The 15902-nt window shown below is 38.5% G+C and overlaps 1 protein-coding gene across 2 annotated transcripts in view; it reads right to left on the reverse strand.

Annotated features, from left to right (window-relative positions):
- SRR (serine racemase) overlaps positions 1–15902 on the reverse strand; it is a 151340-nt gene that overhangs the window by 53977 nt on the left and 81461 nt on the right. For both annotated transcript variants that reach the window (XM_053706213.1, XM_053706214.1), the window contains 2 exons: positions 11831–11945; positions 9328–9431 (listed from right to left, as the gene is read on the reverse strand). In XM_053706213.1, coding sequence (XP_053562188.1) covers positions 9328–9431; positions 11831–11945 — 219 coding nt within the window. The remainder of the gene's footprint in view (positions 1–9327; positions 9432–11830; positions 11946–15902) is intronic.

The raw sequence follows: 15902 nt of genomic DNA on the forward strand, positions 1-15902 counted from the left end.
GAGGAGAAGATTTGAAGTCCAGAAGATATCCCTGAGATATGATCTCCAACGCCCAGGGATCCTGGACATCTCTTGCCCAAGCCTGGGCGAAGAGAGAAAGTCTGCCCCCCACTAGATCCGTTTCCGGATCGGGGGCCCTCACTTCATGCTGTCTTAGGGGCAGCAGCAGGTTTTCTGGCCTGCTTGCCCTTGTTCCAGGTCTGGTTAGGTTTCCAGCCTTGTCTGTAGCGAGCAACAGTTCCTTCCTGTTTTGGAGCCGAGGAAGATGATGCTGCTCCTGCCTTGAAGTTACGAAAGGCACGAAAATTAGACTGTCTAGCCCTTGGTTTGGCTCTGTCTTGAGGCAGGGCATGGCCCTTACCTCCCGTAATGTCAGCGATAATTTCTTTCAAACCGGGCCCGAATAATGACTGCCCCTTGAAAGGTATGTTAAGCAATTTAGATTTAGAAGTTACATCAGCTGACCATGATTTTAGCCACAGCGCTCTGCGCGCCTGAATGGCGAATCCGGAATTCTTAGCCGTAAGTTTAGTTAAGTTTACTACGGCATCAGAAATAAATGAATTAGCTAGCTTAAGGGTTTTAAGCTTGTGTGTAATCTCATCCAATGGAGCTGTGTCAAGAGTCTCTTCCAGAGACTCAAACCAAAATGCCGCCGCAGCCATGACAGGCGCAATGCATGCAAGGGGTTGCAATATAAAACCTTGTTGAACAAACATTTTCTTAAGGTAACCCTCTAACTTTTTATCCATTGGATCTGAAAAGGCACAGCTATCCTCCACCGGGATAGTGGTACGCTTAACTAAAGTAGAAACTGCTCCCTCCACCTTAGGGACCGTTTGCCATAAGTCCCGTGTGGTGGCGTCTATTGGAAACATTTTTCTGAATATAGGAGGGGGTGAGAAAGGCACACCGGGTCTATCCCACTCCTTAGTAACAATTTCAGTAAGTCTCTTAGGTATAGGAAAAACGTCAGTACACGTTGGTACCGCAAAATATTTATCCAACCTACATATTTTCTCTGGGATTGCAACCGTGTTACAATCATTCAGAGCCGCTAACACCTCCCCTAGTAATACACGGAGGTTTTCCAGCTTAAATTTGAAATTTGAAATGTCTGAATCCAGTTTATTTGGATCAGATCCGTCACCCACAGAATGAAGCTCTCCGTCTTCATGTTCTGCAATCTGTGACGCAGTATCAGACATGGCCCTAGCATTATCAGCGCACTCTGTTCTCACCCCAGAGTGGTCTCGTTTACCCCTAAGTTCTGGCAATTTAGATAAAACTTCAGTCATAACATTAGCCATGTCTTGTAAAGTGATTTGTAATGGCCGCCCTGATGTACTTGGCGTTACAATATCACGCACCTCCTGAGCGGGAGATGCAGGTACTGACACGTGAGGCAAGTTAGTCGGCATAACTTCCCCCTCGTTCTCTGGTGAATTTTGCTTAACTTGTACAGATTGGCTTTTATTTAAAGTAGCATCAATGCAATTAGTACATAAATTTCTATTGGGCTCCACCTTGGCCTTTGAACATATTGCACAAAGAGATTCCTCTGTGTCAGACATGTTTAAACAAACTAGCAATTAGACTAGCAAGCTTGGAAAATACTTTTCAAATGAATTTACAAGCAATATAAAAAACGTTACTGTGCCTTTAAGAAGCACACAAAAAAACTGTCACTTTGATATAACAATGAACCGGTTTAGTTATAGCAATCAATTTTCACATGAAATGCATTCATTTAGCAAAGAATAGCACCCATCAGCAAATGGATTAATAATCCCTTAATACTAAAAAACGATTGACAAATCAAATAAATAAGTTTTTTATCACAGTCAAAGCACAGTCTCACAGGTCTGCTGTGAGTGATTACCTCCCTCAAACTAGTTTTGGAGACCCCTGAGCTCTGTAGAGACGTCCTGGATCATGCAGGGAGAATAAGGAAGACTGTGACTGAATTTTTAATGCGTAGTAAAAGCGCCAAAATAGGCCCCTCCCACTCATAATACAGCAGTGGGGAAGCTCAGTAAACTGATTTTATTCAAAATAACGACAGCCAAGTGGAAAATAATGCCCATAAATTTTCACCAAGTACCTCAGAGAGAAAAACGATTAACCTGCCAGTAAACGTTTTCAAAATATGAAATAATAATAAAAGCCTGTTGCTAGTCGCTATCACTGCAGAAAGGCTATAAGTTATATGTATATCGTATTTTCTTAGTGAAGTGCCATTCCCCAGAAATACTTTAGTGCCAACATACATACATAACAGCCTGATACCAGTTGCTACTACTGCATTTAAGGCTGTACTTACATTATATTGGTATTAGCAGTATTTTCTCAGTCAATTCCATTCCTTAGAAAATAATATACTGCAACATACCTCTTTGCAGGCGAACCCTGCCCGCTGTCCCCTGTTCTGAAGTTACCTCACTCCTCAGAATGGCCGAGAACAGCAAATGGATCTTAGTTACGTCCGCTAAGATCATACACAAACTCAGATAGATTCTTCTTCTAATACTGCCTGAGAAGAAACAACACACTCCGGTGCTGTTTAAAACAACAAACTTTTGATTGAAGTAATAAAAAACTAAATTTAATAACCACACTCCTCTCACACATCCTATCTATTAGTTAGGTGCAAGAGAATGACTGGGTGTGACGTAGAGGGGAGGAGCTATATAGCAGCTCTGCTTGGGTGATCCTCTTGCCCTTCCTGTTAGGGAGGAGTTAATATCCCATAAGTAATGGATGACCCGTGGACTGACTACACTTAACAGGAGAAAGGAACAACACTTTCCAAGAAAGTAGTTTAATATCCAAAGAATGCATAGGCTCAAAAGGAGGAGCCTGTAAAGCCTTCAAAACCAAATTAAGACTCAAAGGAGGAGACATTGATTTAATGACAGGCTTGATACGGACCAAAGCCTGCACAAAACAGTGAATATCAGGAAGATTAGCAATCTTTCTGTGAAATAAAACAGAAAGAGCAGAGATTTGTCCCTTCAAGGAACTTGCAGACAAACCTTTATCCAAACTATCCTGAAGGAACTGTAATATTCTAGGAATTCTAAAAGAATGCCTGGAGAACTTATGAGAAGAACACCATGAAATATAAGTCTTCCAAAACTCGATAATAAATCTTTCTAGAAAGAGATTTACGAGCCTGTAACATAGTAATAATCACTGAGTCAGAGAAACCTATTTGAATCTTTAACAATTTGAGATCCTGATGGAAAAACAGTCCTTGAGACAGAAGGTTTGGTCTTAAAGGTAGTGGCCAAGGTTGGATGGAGAGACCACTCCCCCGGATGTAAAGTCTGAAGGCTGAGATAATCTGCTTCCTAATTGTCTACACCTGGGATATGTACCGCAGAAATTAGACAACTTCTTTCATAGCTAGGGGACTGTGAGTCCCACCCTGATGATTGACATATGCCACAGTTGTGATATTGTCTGTCTGAAAACAAATGAATGGTTCTCTCTTCGAGGCCAAACCTGAAGAGCCCTGAAAATATCACGGAGTTCTAAAATATTGATTGGTAACCTCGCCTCTTGAGGTTTCCAAACCCATTGTGCTGTCAGAGATCCCCAGACAGCTCCCCAACCTGAAAGACTTACATCTGTTGTGATTACAGTCCAGGTTGGATGAACAAAAGAGGCCTCTTGAACTATATGATGGTGGTCTAACCACCAAGTCAGAGAGAGTCGAACATTGGGATTTAAGGATATTAACTGTAATATCTTTGTATAATCCCTGCACCATTGATTCAGCATCTAAAGCAGGTCTCATATGAAAACGGGATCGCGTCCGATGCTGCAGTCATGAGACCTAAAACTTCCATGTGCATAGTCACTGAAGGGAATGATTGAGACTGCAGGTTCCGACAAGCTGAAACCAATTTTATTCGTTTCTTGTCTGTTAGAGACAGAGTCATGGACACTGAATCTATCTGGAAACCTAAAAAGGTGACCCTTGTCTGAGGAATCAAGGAACTTTTTGGTAAATTGATCCTCCAACCATGTCTTTGAAGAATCAACACTAGTTGATTTGTGTGAGATTCGGCAGAATGTAAAGACTGAGCCAGTACCAAGATATCGTCCAAATAAGGAAATACCGCAATACCCTGTTCTCTAATTACAGAGAGTAGGGCACCGAGAACCTTTGAAAAGATCCTTGGAGCAGTCGCTAGGCCAAATGGAAGAGCGACAAATTGGTAATGCTTGTCTAGAAAAGAGAATCTCAGAAACCGATAGTGATCTGGATGAATCGGAATATGAAGATATGCATCCTGTAAGTCTATCGTGGACATATAATGACCTTGCTGAACAAAAGGCAGAATAGTCCTTATAGTCACCATTTTGAAAGTTGGCACTCTTACAAAACTATTCAAAATTTTCAGATCCAGAACTGGCCTGAATGAATTGTCTTTCTTTGGAACAATGAATAGATTTGAATAAAACCCCAGACCCTTTTCCTGAAACGGAACTGGTATGATTACCCCTGAAAGCTCTAGATCTGAAACACACTTCAGAAAAGCCTGAGCCTTCATTGGATTTGCTGGAAAGTGTGAGAGAAAAAAATCTTCTCACAGGAGGTCTTACTCTGAATCCTATTCGATACCCTTGAGAGACAACACTCTGAATACAATGATTTTGGACAGAATCTGCCCAAATGTTTTGGAAAAATTTTAATCTGCCCCCCACCAGTTGAGCTGGAATGAGGGCTGCACCATCATGCAGACTTGGGGGCTGGCTTTGGTTTCTTAAAAGGCTTGGATTTATTCCAACTTGAAGAAGGTTTCCAATTGGAACCAGATTCTTTGGGGGAAGGATTTGGTTTCTGTTCCTTATTCTGTCGAAAAGAATGAAAACAATTAGAAGCTTTAGATTTACCCCCAGATCTTTTATCATGAGGTAATAAAACTCCCTTCCCCCCAGTGACAGTTGAAATAATTGAATCTAACTGAGAACCAAATAAATTGTTACCTTGGAAAGAAAGAGATAGTAATCTAGACTTAGATACCATGTCAGCATTCCAATAATTGAGCCACAAAGCTCTTCTAGCTAAAATAGTTAAAGAAATAGATTGAACATCAATTTTGATGATAAAAAAAATAGCATCACAGATAAAATTATTAGCATGTTGAAGCAAGCGAACAATGCTAGACTAATCAGGATCGGTTTCCTGTTGCACAAAGGTTTCCAACCAGAAAGTTGATGCAGCTGCAGAAGAAGTACTATCTTCCATAGGGATAGTAGTACGTTTGGCAAAAGTAGAAATAGCCCCAATCAACTTTGGGGATTTTTTTTCCAAAACTCCAATCTGACTGCTGGCAAAGGATAAAACTTTTTAAACCTAGAAGAAGGAATAAAAAAAGTACCAGGCCTATTCCATTCCTTTGAAATCATATCAGAAATAGCATCAGGAACTGGAAAAACCTCTGGAGTAACCACAGGAGGTTTATAAACAGAATTTAACCGTTTACTAGTTTTAGTATTAAGAGGACTAGTTTCCTCAATACCCAAAGTAATCAACACCTCTTAACAAGGAACAAATATACTCCATCTTAAAGAGATAAGTAGATTTGTCAGTGTCAATATCTGAGGTAGGATCTTCTGAATCAGATAGATCCTCATCAGAGGAGGATAATTCAGTATATTGTCGGTTATTTTAAATTTCATCAACTTTATAAGTTTTATTATTTTGTTAACATTGTACATGGACAATATTTTCAGCATCTTGAAATTTCAAATGTAGGTCAAAAAACACAATTTAATTTAACAACTCAAGAACAACAATACTTCAATCAACATACATATATTTCAAGTGTTACTATGTTAAATAAAGCAATAACTAAACCATTTTTCTTATTGAAGAAAAAAAAAACAGATTACAAGAAACTAAAGGAAGATAAAACATATAAGGTAGACGAATCTCTAAACCCTTTTTTTCGTCTTCCCTTGTTTCTAAGCAACAAAGTTACCTGGTTCCCTGCCAGGTAGGCATATAAAAGATATTATCCCAGTTTCAAGACCTTGTATAGTTTAGTGTATAAACGTGGGAGCAAAGGGAGAAGAGGAGAAAAAAAAAGGTGGGGGAGAGGGTGGGGGGAAGGAAACATACTAAGCCTCCAGAATCACCATGCTCCTAGCAAAACCAGCTCTGAATTCTGAAATGGAAATATTAAATAATCTATTTCTCAAGAAAATAAACTTTTTATATATAAAGACCACTTCTGGGGAAAAAAGACAAATGTCATGATCATTGTTCATGTCCGTATCGTGTTGTTCTATAATACATTGCTTTTGTAAATAATCTTTAATTTCTGCAAAACTAGGGATATTGATTTTTTTCCAGTAGCGAAAAATCTAACTTCTAACTGAGAGAATAATTGTATTTATGAGTTTCTTATGAATATGTTTTTCAGAGTCTTCCCAAAGGAAGATGATACGAAATAGGGATAGGCCAGTAACAGACAACTTCAGGACCTTAATCATCCAATTTTCTACTTTATGCCAAAATTGTCTGATTCTAGGACATTCCCAGATCATGAGATTCAAATCAGCTGTGTGCCGGGAGCATTTTGGGCAAGCAGAAAAAGACAAATTCCCCCATCTGGCACCTTTTGCTGGTCTTTAATAAGCCAGATACAGCAGTTTTACATGCGACTCTCTCCATGTTGAGGATAATGTAGTAGTAGTTACTATTTCAATTGATCTTTGGATTGTCTCCTGATTAATATTAGATTGGGGATCAAGACTATTCCATTGTTGAGACAAATGTCCCAGGTTCAGATTTCCTCTTTTAGAGAGTAGTAATTGGTACCATAACGAAATTGAGTGACCAAAAAGTCCCTAAGTCCAATTCCATCCATGCTCAGCAACAAGCTTAAAGACATAATGTCTCGCTTGCAAATATGCAAAGAAATCACTGTTGGGAAGTTTATATTCCATTTTAATTGTGTCAAAAGATTTAATAGATGATAAGTTAGTGTCAAGTGGCAAGAGTAGAAATAGCACCATCAACTTTGGGGATTTTTCCCCAAAACTCCAACCTAACTTCTGGCAAAGGATACAACTTTTTAAACCTAGAAGAAGGAATAAAAGAAATACCAGGCCTATTCCATTCCTTTGCAATCATATAAGAAATAGCATTAGGAACTGGAAAAAACTCTGGAGTAACCACAGGAGGTTTATAAACAGAATTTAACCGTTTACTAGTTTTAGTATCAAGAGGACTAGTTTCCTCAATATCCAAAGTAATCAACACCTCTTAACAAGGAACAAATATACTCAATCTTAAAGAAATAAGTAGATTTGTCAGTGTCAATATCTGAGGCAGGATCTTCTGAACCAGATAGATCCTCATCAGAGGAGGATAATTCAGTATGTTGTCGGTCATTTGAAATTTCATCAACCTTATGAGAAGTTTTAAAAGACCTTTTACGTTTATTAGAAGGCGGAATAGCAGACAAAGCCTTCTGAATCGCATCAGCAATAAAATCTTTTATATTCACAGGGATATCATGTACATTAGATGTTGAAGGAACAACAGGCATTGTACTAGTACTGACAGATACATTATCTGCATGTAAAAGCTTATCATGACAACTGTTACATACTACAGCTGGAGATATAATCTCAGCTAACTTACAACAGATACAGTTATCTTTGGAAAAACAGTCAATTTTGAAGAAAAGACTCTACCCCAGGTAAGAAAAAATAACTTCCTAAATATGTTTTCCCACTTTTGAAACTGAAAGTCTGCAAAAGGAAATATACATAAACTTGACTCATGGCAAATATAAGTACAATACATATATTTAGAACTTTACATTAACACATAAAGTGCCAAACCATAGCTGAGAGTGTCTTAAGTAAAGAAAACATACTTAACGAAAAACACCCATCCACATATAGCAGATAGCCAAACAAGTACTGAAACAGTTATCAGTAGAGGTAATGGAATATGAGAGTATATCGTCGATCTGAAAAGGGAGGTAGGAGATGAATTTCTACGACCGATAACAGAGAACCTATAAAAAGATTTCCCACGAGGAAAACCATAGAATTCAATAGGTGATACTCCCTTCACATCCCTCTGACATGCACTGTACTCTGAGAGGAATCAGGCTTCAAAATGCAGAGAAGCGCATATCACAGAAGAAAATCAAGCACAAACTTACTTCACCACCTCCATAGGGAGGCAAAGTTTGTAAAACTGAATTGTGGGTGTGGTGAGGGGTGTATTTATAGGCATTTTGAGGTTTGGAAAAACTTTGCCCCTCTTGTTAGGATTGTATATCCCATACATCACTAGCTCATGGACTCTTGCCAATTACATGAAAGAGATCCGAATCCTCCATAAATTGACTGATTAAACTAAGGACAAAAAATAACTGGCACCTTACACCCCCAATGGCTGGGGCATTCACCACCTCCTATGACCCAGACAAGTATAGAAACAGACCCTCTCCACTGACACTTGGTCAGAAATATGGAAATGGAGAATGAAAACGTGACCATGCTCGTTCCGTAATAGCCATAAGCTCCAACATCTCTACACATACACAGACAGAATCACATAACAAACATGATTAAAGTCCCCCACTGTTCAATAACCTCCCTCAGGAGATATTAACCCTTGATTCCATAAAGATAAAGGAGTCCCACTGAGACCCTGTCTTCTATCATTACATACATTCTCACAATGAAAATGAAAAGATCTTACTCGAATCTATGCCGTGGAACATTAACATGGTCCTTCAAGGTTGACAGACAGTAGCATTGCTTTTGACATGGACTTGAGCAAAGAAAGCAGGCATCGAAATTTGTCAACGCTGATTGCTTATGGAGCTGTTTATAGTCGGGATGGTTTCGCAGAAAGACTCTTCCTGCATCTCCGGACTCTTACTTTCATCCATGCTCTCACTGAGAAACTGACAGGACTACTTAAAACTCCAGTCCCATCTCGAAGAGTACTACCCTCCATAAAAGACTACTGCGTAATCTTCTGACACTTCTCTGCCAACCTCCTGTGACAAAAGGCAAAGAATGACTGGGGGAAGTGGGGGAGGTATTTAAGCCTTTGGCTGGGGTGTCTTTGTCTCCTCCTGGTGGCCATGTTCTGCAATTCCCAAAAGTAATGAATGCAGCTGTGGACTCTCCCCGTTTTAAAAAAGAAAATACCTTTTAACAATTTTGATAAAAATGTATAAATAGTTCTGCAAACGTAAAAAAAGTCTTGAAACTCCCAATATGTATTTACTTATATATCATTATTTTGTTAAAGCCAAAGTAAATACTGTTCAATACCTCATCAGTAGAGTCACATTCTACAATATGGGCTCCATATCCATTGATTGCAGCTTTCTTACATGCTGGAGCCGAGTGTGGAACCACAATATGTGCAGGAATCCCTAGGGGTAACATGCCGTAAATTACACTGAGCTTTGGTACCTGCTCACATATCTACTTCTTTGCAACTGGTCTCCCTATAATGAACTTCTCTTTAATGGAAAGTGTTACTAAAAAGGGACAAGAAACCCACATTTTTTCTGTCACGATTCAGATAGAACATACAAATGTAAACAACTTTACAATTTACTTCTATTATCTGATTTGCTTCAATCTATTGGTATCCTTTGTTGAAGGAGCAGCCAGGCACTACTGGGAGTTAGCGGAACACATCTGGTGAAACAATGACAAGAGGCATATGTGTGAAGCTACCAATCAGCAGCTAACTCCCAGTAGTGCATTGCGGCTCCTTAGCCTACCTAGGTAAACTTTTCAACAAAGTATACCATGAAAACGAAGAAAATGAGATAATAGACGTAAATTGAAAAGTTGTTTAAAATTGTATTATCTATATGAATCATGAGAGAAAAGTTGGGGTTTCATATCTCTTTAATCTCTTTCCCAGAAGAACTGAACATTTTCCACTGTTACATAAATGTGAGTAAGTGTGCACACAAATTACATTAAATGAAAATGAAAAAATCAGGGTGGCTCACTCGAAACACGCTTTATTGTAAAAATATATATTAAACGTGTGCTATACAACAAAAACAGTTGCAAGGATAAAATCACATCTAGCCGGGATGTGTGTTGCTCTTTTTTGTCATACTAGATGTGATTTTATCCGTGCAACTGTTTTTGTTGTATAGCCCACGTTTAATATATATTTTTACAATAAAGTGTGTTTTGAGTGAGCCGCCTTGGTTTTTTCATTTTCATTTGCTGCTAACGGACTTTACCACTGGGCTCTCAGACACACAGGTCGATATCCACACCCCCTATTAGGATCCTTTGAGGACGTCAGACGCTACATTCAGGAAGAGGTCTGCATAGCAGACGGATCAGATAAGCGGAGAAGCGCATCGGTGCAGGTTACCAGGAATAGAAGGTAATTGTCTCCAGCTTTTTCTACAAAATTTATGGAATAATATCTGTTGCTTGCCAAGGTTTCCTGATAGAGTATTGGGATTGCCAAATAGCGTAACTTATTCTCATAGCTAGTGCCGTAGCTCTCTATCGTGTGTGCACAAATTACATTACCCAGTTTTGAATTGGCTGAGAATGCAGTTGCTTAAAAGGACATAAAACCCAAAAATATTCTTCTTTTATGATTCAGATAGAACAAACAATTTTAAACAACTTTCCAATTTACTTCTATTATCAAATTTTCTTCATTTTCTTGTTATCCTTTGCTGAAAAGCAGAAAGCTAAGTTCAGGAGTGTGAACAAGACAGCAGCACTATATCGCAGTAGTTTTGCAGCAATGTTATACATTAGCAAGAGCACTAAATAGCAGCACTATTTCCTGTCATGTGGTGCTGCAGACATGTGCGCGCTTCCTATCTAGATATCTCTTCAACAAAGAATAACATGAGAATGAAGCAAATTTGATAATAGAAGTAAATTTGAAATGTTTTTAAATTTGTATTTGTCATACCATGTTCATATTCCTTTAAGAAGAGGAGGGATTTCAATCTAACCTCCCTATAAGTATCTGCCCCATCCGTTATTCCTTGCTTGATATTGTTCAAGCGAAGGTAATATCCTGTTCCTCCTTAGGTAAACCTTCCTAAATACTTTGTAACCTGTTTAAGTCTCAAGCTGCTATTCAGAACCGGCTCCTTTCTAACCTCTGCTGAGCCACAGTACCACAGCCTCCTTCTCGTCTGCACAGAGCTTCCTGCTTGTTTCTTCCAACAGCTGATCGACATCGGAAACCCTGTGACGACACCGCTCTCTTTCCACGGAGCTCCGTTCAGCTGCTGTCAACACTCAGCTCTTTGCCTACAGCTGCATAAGACCTAAACCGGCCAATAAGGTAAATACCTACTACTTTTAGTGCACTAACGTATTTAAGATCTCTGTTATACATTAATGTATATTCGGTTTGTCTGTTTCCTTATATTAAGCTACGTTGATTTCCAACACCAGTTGAAATACTTACGGAACATATTTTGAGCAGTATAGCAAACTGCTGGTTTCTTGTAATATCTAAGAGTAAAGCTCTTTATCCTCCTTATATATTCCACTGACATGATGTTGCCTTTGAAATTAAATACAACCAGCTATACAAATATCACTTCGGTATATTTAAAGGGACAGTTCACTAAATTCACATATTAGAATTGTAAGACAATTCATCTTGGTTAAACTTCATCTGCAGTTGTGGTTCATCTAACTCTTGATCTCAGTTACAGAATCTTTCACGCATCACAGTATTCTCTATCTGAATCATGAAAAATGTTTTGGGTTTCATGTCCCTTTAAGAAGATCAGCAAAACTGGAAGTTATTATAAAATACCTCTCATCTGTGCTGCCAAAGCCAGAGCCTGACCATGGTTACCGCTGCTGTGAGTCACGACTGCCGCAGAGGTCTCTGCACATAGCGTATTCACTGCATTTAATGCGCCTCTAATCTAAAGGAAGAAAAAACAAACCGTTACAATTAGTTGTAGTACTGGGATTTTGCAGATAATTTCTTTAAGACTACAAAAAAATTACAGTGCAACAGCCTCTGGTACCAAAACCAAGATTTCCACTAGAAATATTAAAATGGGTGAATTATAGTTGTACACACAAACAAACAATCTGATTTAGAGAATTATATATAAAGATCACGTGATATCATATCCATGGTCTTTATTGGTCTATTTTGTACATATTTATTTTATTTTTCATGTGTTAGTAGTAATGCTAAAATATTCTGTTTGGAATTAGCAATAAATTTGTATCCTGCATAGGCTGACCATATTGCCGCTTTAAAAAGGGACACACATGAAAAATACATATGACAGGGTTCTTATACAAAATGTTTCTTTAAACAGCCCTGAAAATAGCCCTGACATATGTATTTTTCATATGTGTCCCTTTTTAAAGCAGCAATATGGTCACCCTAATCCTGCAACTACAATCATTATAGATCAAACGCATAAGAGTTTCTCCACTAATGAGGTCATATCACTTACTACAATCCTTGATTCTTGTTTGTAACAATTTAATAAAGGAGTATTTTGAAGTTTACAAAGAATTGTTCTTGAGATTTATTCATTGACTAATAGAAATGCTTATTTCATTTTCAGTCTTACAAATCTTTTTAAGAGACAAAACTCTCATATTCCGTGTTACTATGGAGCTGATTAACTGATACTATGGAGAGCTCTTTCGTGATTTAGGGAATCAGCTTCACATGATATCAAATAAACAGGACAGTTATATATGTTTTCCCTCTCTAAAATGACATTCTAGTCCCTATAAAATTTGGAGATGTATAAGGACTTAAAAGAGCATACTTAAAGGGTTATTATAGTTAAAAATTGACTCTGCTCTACTATGTATTTAATCCTTCAAAAGGGATTAAACACACAGTAGAAGTTCTGCTCAGGGGCATCACTGAGATCAGACACACATCAAATCGCCGCCTGCCGGCACTCACTGCCTCTAATCTGGATCCCGATTGCTTTCTGTGAATGGGGGGTGGGGGGTACAGTACACGTCGGTTGGATTTGCACAGATGTTTCGATATTGCACTTTCACCGAATATAGCCAAATGCTGCTGCTTGAGTCCCATATACATTATTAGTTTGTGAAACAAGTTAAAGGGAATGCATAGGAAACTGATTAGAAAAAGAGTACTAGATAGAGAAAAAGAGTGATGGAATGATCAACAGCATGATACTGAAACACCTTCTTCCAGATGAGAGGCAGTGAGTGCCGGCAGGCGGCAATGTGATGTGGGTCTGTGCAAACTAATAATGTATATGGAACACGAGCAGCAGCATTTGGCTATATTCGGTGAAAGTGCAATATCCAAACATCTGTGCAAATCCAATCGATGTGTACTGTACCCCCCACCCCCCCTTCACAGAAAGCAATTAGGATCCAGATGAGAGGCAGTGAGTGCCGGGCAGGCGGCGATGTGATGTGGGTCTGATCTCAGTGATGCCCTGTGCATGTAACAGCATGTGTCTCACTGAACTGAATGAAGGGAGACACAGGAGTGCGCAGGGACGAAAGGAAAGGATCCTGTACTAGTGGGAGCTTTTGGGAGACGTCAGAGAAGGAGGGGTCAGGTGGCCATTTCAAAACGGCCAGATGAGATCTAGTAAGTGTATTTTCTGCCAAAGTTTATTTAGATTAAAATTAGGCTACAGTTTACTGTAAAGATCGTTAATTAACTAATCTAAATAAGTTATAGTAATTTTTGGGTTGACTGTCCCTTTAATTCAGAACAGGCTAGGTCAGCAATCTGGAGGCAGAAATAGAGTTGGCAATTTTGAAGTCTGGAAAGGGCCAGGTATTAACTTGTAGACAGTATAGTCTCACAGGACGATCAAGTAATCAACTTGTGGGGATACAAGATAGACTCTTAATCAGTACAGGCTGTATTAGCAACTGACAGTACAAGACTAGTTCTTCAAAAAGTTTACACTAGGTGGCGTTTATGCACCAGTGTTTAAAACAGAAACACTATTAATAAAACTACATACAACTTTTTTTAGTTTAATTTTGTATGTTAATGAACCTATTACATTTAGCATTCTATTTTTACTTTTACTGTATTTGTTAATAATATCAGAAATACATGATGCCATTTGTCACACATATATGATATAAAATACCGATCTGTATTTTTCAGATTGTGAGTGATCACAATCCAAGTGATAACACCATTTCTGTATTGGGAAAAGTTTTTGATTGGATTCAAACAAATAGCAGGAAACTCGCTGATATGATGCAAACTCAACATTGGCTTTGGCAATCACAATCCTTCTGACATCAAATTAACAAACATTTATTGACAACAAAATGGAGACATAAAATGCAACACACAAAGGATTTTGTTAAATGAATAATGCCCCAAAACCCAACGATAAAACACAAATGATAAAGATATTGGACAACCATAGATGCTCGGACGGACCCAAAAAGCAAGATGGCACTACCCATGCTAACAATGACAGCTATTTTTGAAAATGATTAAAGCACCAAAAGTAACTAACAATGAAGAAAACATCATCATCAGTTTAATATTGAAATAAGAAATAAACATATTTGAAATATATTAACAATGCAAACGCAATACACATAACAATGCCAATGTTTATCTATCAGAAATTGATATTAAAAAATAATTATAACCCCAGGATTTGGCGCTAGTCATTTATCCCTTAAGGGCACTGATGTTCTGGGCTCTTTCTGCCATGATCTCGCTGACAGCGGCAAGATAACACTATTTCTGCATGCCCCACGACTTGAAGCCACTATCATTGGCTAATAATGCAGTACCCGGGTTGGCTTGCATGTGAAGGTGCATACATTTTTTGGCCACTGACAGTTTGCAGAAGATGAGAGGTCATCAGCGGAATATCACAGTCCGCCTTCACTAAGGTGCTGCCATGTTTCCTTCCCGTCCTCCGCACTTTTTTTTTTTACATTACCTACTGAGGCTTGGCGTAGAGTCAAGAGGGGATTCTACCTATAGAGAGGATTGCAAAATGTCCTTGGTTAATACCTAAAACAAACGTGTAATATCTACCAGTTTAAAGCAAAACAAAACTTTCAGAATACATTCACATAAAAACAGTAGATCAGGATGAAGGAGTCCGGTGTTAGAATATTAGGATATCCACAGACAGCCAATTTCTTTAGATGTTAGAGGAAGCTGGAACGAGAATGATTCCAAATCAAAAAGACAAGCAGAGAGCCAAAATTAAGGTGTTCAATTTTACTTACACCGTATTGGTTCTCTGCGATGGTAACGGATTCCCTCTGTGAGCTGTAGCGTAACCGGGTATGCCTCTTTGGTTCAAAGTGCCGGTATCAGGTGAGCTACTTCGCTCCAGAAATCCAGTGAAGTCAAACAGAAGCCAGTCAGGAACAGCTGAACAACGACTAGTGGGCAGAGCAACGTGTTTCAGCCCATTCAGGGCCTTTGTCAAGGTCTGGATAGAAGAGATGCAGGGGCTTTTAAACCAACAGACTCTGATATGATTGGTTAAATACCACAAATAGGAGTGCCTTACAGGTAAAGGAACAGTTTAGTAATTTTGATTACGCTGATTCATGCTTTAACACATTCTGGCTGGTGATTTGATTACACTGAAATATTGTAACTGCAAATACCAAGTACAGTGTTACACATACATAAAAGCATTTCAGTTATTTGATTGCGCTGATCAATAATTTTTAACATTATAACCAATATAAACAGCAATGTTAATAATATTAATAATATAGTAAAAAAACTAAATTACAAAATTCATTTACAATATATTAGGGAAGGCACTTTTGTTAAAACGGTAGTGGAAAAAGATTACACCGCTTAAGCCAATCCATAACGTATTCTACCTTAAATACTGTTAACAGAATAGCAC

Source organism: Bombina bombina, chromosome 3 (assembly GCF_027579735.1).
Source record: "Bombina bombina isolate aBomBom1 chromosome 3, aBomBom1.pri, whole genome shotgun sequence".
Classification (NCBI taxonomy): Eukaryota; Metazoa; Chordata; class Amphibia; order Anura; family Bombinatoridae; genus Bombina; species Bombina bombina.